At 39.2% G+C, this 6,190-nt stretch overlaps 1 protein-coding gene across 1 annotated transcript in view; it reads left to right on the top strand.

The window, feature by feature from the left end:
* Positions 1 to 201: 201 nt before the first annotated feature.
* The window catches only part of LOC131167182 (uncharacterized), a 38,412-nt gene continuing 32,423 nt past the window's right edge, over positions 202 to 6,190 (top strand). Inside the window, exons 1-6 of the mRNA XM_058125965.1 lie at positions 202 to 659; positions 789 to 967; positions 1,074 to 1,296; positions 1,388 to 1,529; positions 1,616 to 1,816; positions 2,144 to 2,275. Of these exons, the coding sequence (XP_057981948.1) occupies positions 277 to 659; positions 789 to 967; positions 1,074 to 1,296; positions 1,388 to 1,529; positions 1,616 to 1,816; positions 2,144 to 2,275 (1,260 nt within the window). The 5' untranslated portion in view covers positions 202 to 276. The remainder of the gene's footprint in view (positions 660 to 788; positions 968 to 1,073; positions 1,297 to 1,387; positions 1,530 to 1,615; positions 1,817 to 2,143; positions 2,276 to 6,190) is intronic.

Here is a 6,190-nt window from a genome sequence, read left to right as displayed (position 1 = left end):
CTTTAATACAAACCTTAAATAACTAAAAAAAAGAGGAAATTCTATAGTTTTTTAAAAATTGTAAATTAAAAAATATATATATTTCAGAACTGAACGGTCTTCAATGTCTTTTACTCTTTTACTCATTTTATTATGACAAAAAAATAAAATAAAATTGATCGTTCGTTCGGTTAAGGAAGTGCTGAACCGCGAATGTCTGGTTTTGTTTTTCGCAGATCGGACTGTTAAACCCTAAACCCTTCCCTACCCCCGCCCGCCCATAGTCGATTGCGGAGCATGCGCCATCTGCTTGGAACAGTCACACATCGGCGGCATCGTCTCTGCCGCCCAGTAGCCGCCGTGTATCTTCTCCATTCCGCTCATTACAGGGCTCCTCCGAAAGCACCGACGCCCCCGTCCCCCCCGACGCCCCCGAAACCGCCTCAAAAGCCCGCGACCTTCACCTTCCACGAACAATCATGGGAGGACCCCTACAGCTGGATGTCCAGCCTCAACGATAAGGTCGCCATGCGCCACATGGACGTGTGCATGGAGCAAGAAGAGAAGTACACCGAGGCCGTCATGTACGACACCCAACGCCTACAGAGCAAGCTCCAGTCCGAAATGGCCTCTCGCATGGCCTTTGACCTCTCCACCCCTCCTCTCCGCTGGGGTCCATGGTCTGTCATTATTTACTGAATCGGTCAATTATTCTCTTCATGTCTTCAATTTTCGCATTGTGTGTGATTCTGAAGCTCAGTTTTTAAATTTTTACCATTTCAAGGTGGGTACCGTATTCGTCGCCGCAGGTTGTACTATCGGCGAGTCGAAGAAGGGAAGCAGTATCCAGTGCTCTGCCGGAGATTGGCAAGCTTGAACGAAGAGTTCATTTCAAATAAATCTCCTTCAGCTGGATTCGATTTCACGTCTGGGAGGAGAATTGAGCAAAAGCTTCTTGATTACAATGAAGAAGCTGAAAGATTTGGAGGTATTGGTAATTGCAATTTTTTCCCCTTTTTGTTTTTACTTTTCCCGCTCTTTTATATAAGTCCTTGTTTTGACAAAAAAAAATGAAATTTTATTGCGATTGATAGGCTATGCATTTGAAGAATCATCAGAAGTGTCACCAGACCACCGGTATTATGCATACACTATGTATGATAAAGACAATGACTACTATAAGTTATCTGTTAGAGATTTGAATTCTGGTGCCTTACTTAGTACACCTCAAGTTGATCGTGTTTCTAATTTGGCCTGGGAAAAACATGGGAAAGCATTGCTTTACACGGTCACAGATCAGAATAAGAGGCCATATCGGTTTGTAATTCATTGAATATGGACTGTCTTGTATTGTTTTGCGTCACTTGTTCGAAGCAACATTGTTGATATTATTTTATCTTTTCATTAGGATATATTGTAGCATGATTGGATCAAATGAGCACGATGTTATGCTTTTTGAAGAATTGGATGACAATATCCATGTCAAGATAAGGCACACAAAAGATTTCCAATTTGTGACTGTAAACACCTTTTCTGTTGCATCTTCTAAGGTACCATGAACCTCTTCCTGTCAGCAATTTGAAACATTTTGCACAGATTATGGATGTACCCTCATCATATTTGAGGCCATTTCTAGGTGTTTCTGATAAATGCAGCTGATCCTTTGTCTGGCATGACATTAGTATGGGAGTGTGAAGCTCAAGCCCACTGCATAGTTGAGCATCATCAAGGGTTTCTTTATTTATTTACTGATGCAGCTAAGGAGGGCCAACCAGTTGACTGTCACTATCTCCTACGTTGTCCTTTTGAAGCTTCTTCCAATTTTAGAGACTGGGAGGTCAGTCTTTGAATCATATCTCTTGATGCTTAATGAGTGTTCACAGAATGTTGCCTTTGTTCAGATTTTAAATATTAACTGTTTGATGTTGGTCTAACACCTGTTCCAGTTCTTGGGCACTAAAGATTGAAAAGTAAGAAACATTGTGTCCTATCTCCTGTTTATTCCATGTGTGTTTTTGTTATTACTTTCGGATAAGCATTGGTTAGCATTATTGGCAATATTTTATTGATTTTGTGAACTTTTACACTACACTGTTTTTCAATTGTTTCTTTCTTTATTCCTTGTTTGCTACTTTAACTTGATGTCACTTTTAATCATCTGCAGAGTGTATTTATTGACGACCAGGATTTGGTTATTGAGGATGTTGATTTCAATGAGACACACTTAGTGTTGATTTTGAGAGAAGGCCGAGTGTTTAGGATTTGTTCAGTTGCTCTACCTTTGCCAAGCGGGAAGGTAATACAAAGTTCTACACATTTTATTTTTGTAGTTGTGCCAAGGAATGTGTCAGCCCGTGTGTGTTTCCTTGCATTGTGAGAAAGCTCAAGTCATACCCCTTATACAATGCTTTTGTTATTGATATCTTTTCTATGTAATCTTTTAGTTTTTATTTTCAAACATCTATCATGATGTTGTCAATGACTAGAGAAATGGAAGGTCTGTTTGGAAATGGTCTTGTTAGTCAAGCTCTTATTTGTTTCTCACTTCACTCTATGGAGGGGCCATTTTCAAGGGAGGAATTGCTGTAGCAAGGAACTAGATGGTCGTCATAGTTCACATTGAAAACATCTGTGATCTTTATATGGCTTGGAAGCTTTAACTTGCATGCTGTATCACTGATCCTTTCTAGCTCCTTGCAAGGATCACTCCTCACACTTAACTTGTTATATTTATTGCTCTATGCCTATCTGTTGTCAATGTAGCCCTAAGCTGTAAGCAACTTGAAACATTATAAATTTTTTGCATGTTTCTTATGGTTGAGTGCTATAGCCAATTTGCTATTTTGCTTTCTAATCACGTCATGAATCTACCTGGTGCAATTTATCATCTCTTTAGGTTTGTAATTCGCATGACTAGATAATGGTATTGGAATAAGGCCCAATACACTTCTTAGATTCTGCCCATAGACAGTCTCAAAGAGACTCATTTTTCTGTCATGTTTTTTGATATTTTATCAAAAATTTTTAAGGAAGAACCAGTCCCACTGCTTAATTTTGCTGCTGACTAAACTTTGAATCAAATACCTTCGATTTCTTTTGGTAACTTCATTTTGCCCATCAAATTGTGGATGATAAGCATAAACTGAAGTTTTGGTTAGATCCCAAATTTTCTCCATATTATCCTCCAAAAAATGGCCAATAATTTTGTCTCCTAATCATAAGTTATGGGTTTCGACAATGTTTTAAAAGGCGAAGGTGTAAGGCGAGGCGTTTTACCATTCGCGAGGCGAGGTGTAAGCCTTAAAGGCGTTGAGGCGTAAGCATTTTGGGATTGTATTTTTTTAAATAATTAATAAATAAAGTAAATTTATATATAGTATACAAGTGAAAACTGAAGCAAATCAAAAGCAGCTGCAGCTTACCTTGAGTTTTAGAGACATTGGTAGAGAGTCTGCTTCTAGGAGTTTGCTACGAACGACACGAGAGAGAGAGAGTTGAATACTTGAATTAGTTTGAGGAGAGACCTCAGACTGAGAAGAGATCTCGAAGCAGAGTTTGTAGGGGGTCGCGGAGAGAGGCGAGAGGCTGTAGAGGGTCGCTGAAGAGAGGCGATATGCTGTAGAGGGACGAGTAGCTGGAGGAGTATTCGTAGCTTGATGCAATCTTGGAAAGAGATGAGAGGTTCGAAGGGGTCATCCGAGAGAGACGAGATGTCGGAAGGGATTGTCAACTCGTCAGAGAAAGACGAGAAGTTGGAGGAGTTGTCGGAGATAGACGTAACCTTGGAAGAAAGAAACTTCATCGGGAGAGGGGCGTTTTGACGCTCATCAAGGCCCTATCAGTTTTGTTTGCTTTTTTTTTTTTAATTTTTTTTAAATATTTTAAATCAGGCTGCTCTCAATAGGCGTACGCCTTCCCATATGAGGCGTAAAAGGCGCGCCTTTCATCCTGAGGTGTACACATTTTAGGATTTACGCCTTTTAGGTTACGCCTTAGGGCGTTTTATGCTCAAAATGCATCAAGAGGCGCGCCTCACGAACGCCTTTTAAAACACTAGGTTTCGGTAAACCGTGCAAACGAAAAGTCTTTGTGAAGAAAAGATTGACATATCTGGAGCACTCATAGTCTTCTAACAGGTTATAATGTGCACCATTCTACAAACCATCCCACAACTATTAGAATAAAAATCAAAACCTCTCTAAGTTTGTGGTAGCCCATGGTTGATCCATGCCAACATCTGTCCATGTAGCTGTTGGAATAGCTAAAGGAGTGTACAAGTGATCAGTATTTGTAGCTCCCTCTTTTGATACCTGACAGTAGTGGCAACATTAATGAGCCATTAACATCTGTTCTTAATTTCAGCCAAAAGTAACTTCTGGAAATTAAGGCATAAGTCTTATCCCTTCCAGACTAAACTCATCGTGTACCCTAAGAAGGTTTCTCCTTTGGAGAGCAATTAAGTATGCAAAGTTTTGTTTGCCCCACAAAAGAAAACAAGAGTGCATGCAAACAACTCTCTGTTGTCCAGATGAAACTTACTCATATTTCTTTCCTATGGGGATAATCTTGAGACAAGTCCTTGAGGTTGTCAAACTTGACAACATGAACAATCCATAGTAATAAAAGACATTGTTGGCTTAGTTATGTGCAATTTGTTCTTCACTGTAAAGAAGAATCTCTGCAAAAATTCTGCCTACTTTCCATGACAATGATTTAGGTGCTGTTGCCTATTCAAATATTTCAAGCCTTGTGGTTGGAATACAAAATGAACTCTCTCCAATGTTTGTACAATGGCATAGTGGTATAGTTCGACCAACTTAACTTCCCACTAAATAGGATGGTTGGTTTACCTTCTTGGCTAGGTACTGCCCTTTTTTAATTCAAATGCTTCAATCAAAATATGGACGAGAGAGTATTCAGAGTATAGTGCTTCCGACGGCTTCTCTTTGATGATTTTGTAACTTTCTTTAGCTTTCATCTCTCCACTTAAGTGATCCTTGCTTGCAGTCAGTTATTGATGCCAACTATAGAATTAAAATCCCATATAAGGCTTATATAAAATGAAGCTAATAAAAGAAAATTACTATCCTAGTGAATGTTCCTAAGGTTTGGGCAATCAAGAAAGGCCAGTGCTTTGGCCTAATTTGCTTGAATTGCTTGTCAATTGACTTCATATCCTAAGAACAAGACTTGATCTGCAATGAAGCTTCACTTTTTTCAAGTTGATAAATAATTTTGTATCCCATGGCATGGACAGGACAACTGTAGATGGATGTTGGTGCAATTCAAGAGTTTGCTATATGCTAGAATATTGCCAAAATAGACTGCTACAAGCTTACCCATGAAAATTGTTGCATTTAGCAATCCAAATTGCATAACTGGCCATTTACAGAAGCCTTCTCAAGTCTAGATATTATATTTTCTGGGTCTTGCTTTGTTTGTTTTGTTAGAGGTTAGGGGTTTTGGGAAATGGGTCTACTTCCATCTATTGTCAAACAGTGTCGTCTCAGCATAATGTTTTCTTTGATTAGTTAGCTTGTTTGTTTGGCCTTCGTAATCTATGCGGGGGCTGGTGGGCTTTTCAATGTAATTAGAAATTCTAGGGAGAAGTTTGGGGGCTTGAGGGTGACTAGTAGCATGAGGAAATTTGATTTTTTTTTTTTTTTTAAGATTTGGGACTACAGCTTGAGGGACGTGCCATTTTCTCTGGGTGGCGTTTGAAGATAGACAGGCCTTGTCTTGCTTTGATGGATTTCTATTTATGGTGCTTGGGTTTGAAATGTTGTGCAAGAGGTGCTGGTTAGGCCTATTTCTTGTCATTGTCCAGTACTCTTAGACTCCAATCTCGTTTAGTGGTGTTTGTATTCCTTTTAGATTCGACAATATGTGGGTGTCTCGTCCTTCTTCCAGGATAAATATTAGATATTGGTGAAGGGGTGCCACATTTAGGGGTGGGAAGGTTTTAAAGTGATGAACAAATTGAAGTTTGTTAAAAATAAGGTGAAGGAATGATATAGAGAGGTGTTTTGGAATGCTAGGGAGTGAAAGAAACAATATTTTTTCTTAGATTGTTTAGTTGGATAGAATGGAGGATTGTAGTTTGTTTGATGAGGAGGACAGTGTTAAGAGGATTCATCTCTGTAGTGAGTAATTGGAGGTGCGCTTGCTGAGGGAAAAGAGATGGTATAAAAAATTGAGGGTAAAATGGGTT

The sequence above is a fragment of the Malania oleifera genome, chromosome 1, assembly GCF_029873635.1.
Source record: "Malania oleifera isolate guangnan ecotype guangnan chromosome 1, ASM2987363v1, whole genome shotgun sequence".
Classification (NCBI taxonomy): domain Eukaryota; kingdom Viridiplantae; phylum Streptophyta; class Magnoliopsida; order Santalales; family Ximeniaceae; genus Malania; species Malania oleifera.
Note: the sequence above shows the minus strand (reverse complement) of the source record. Positions and strands in the feature narration are given on the sequence as shown.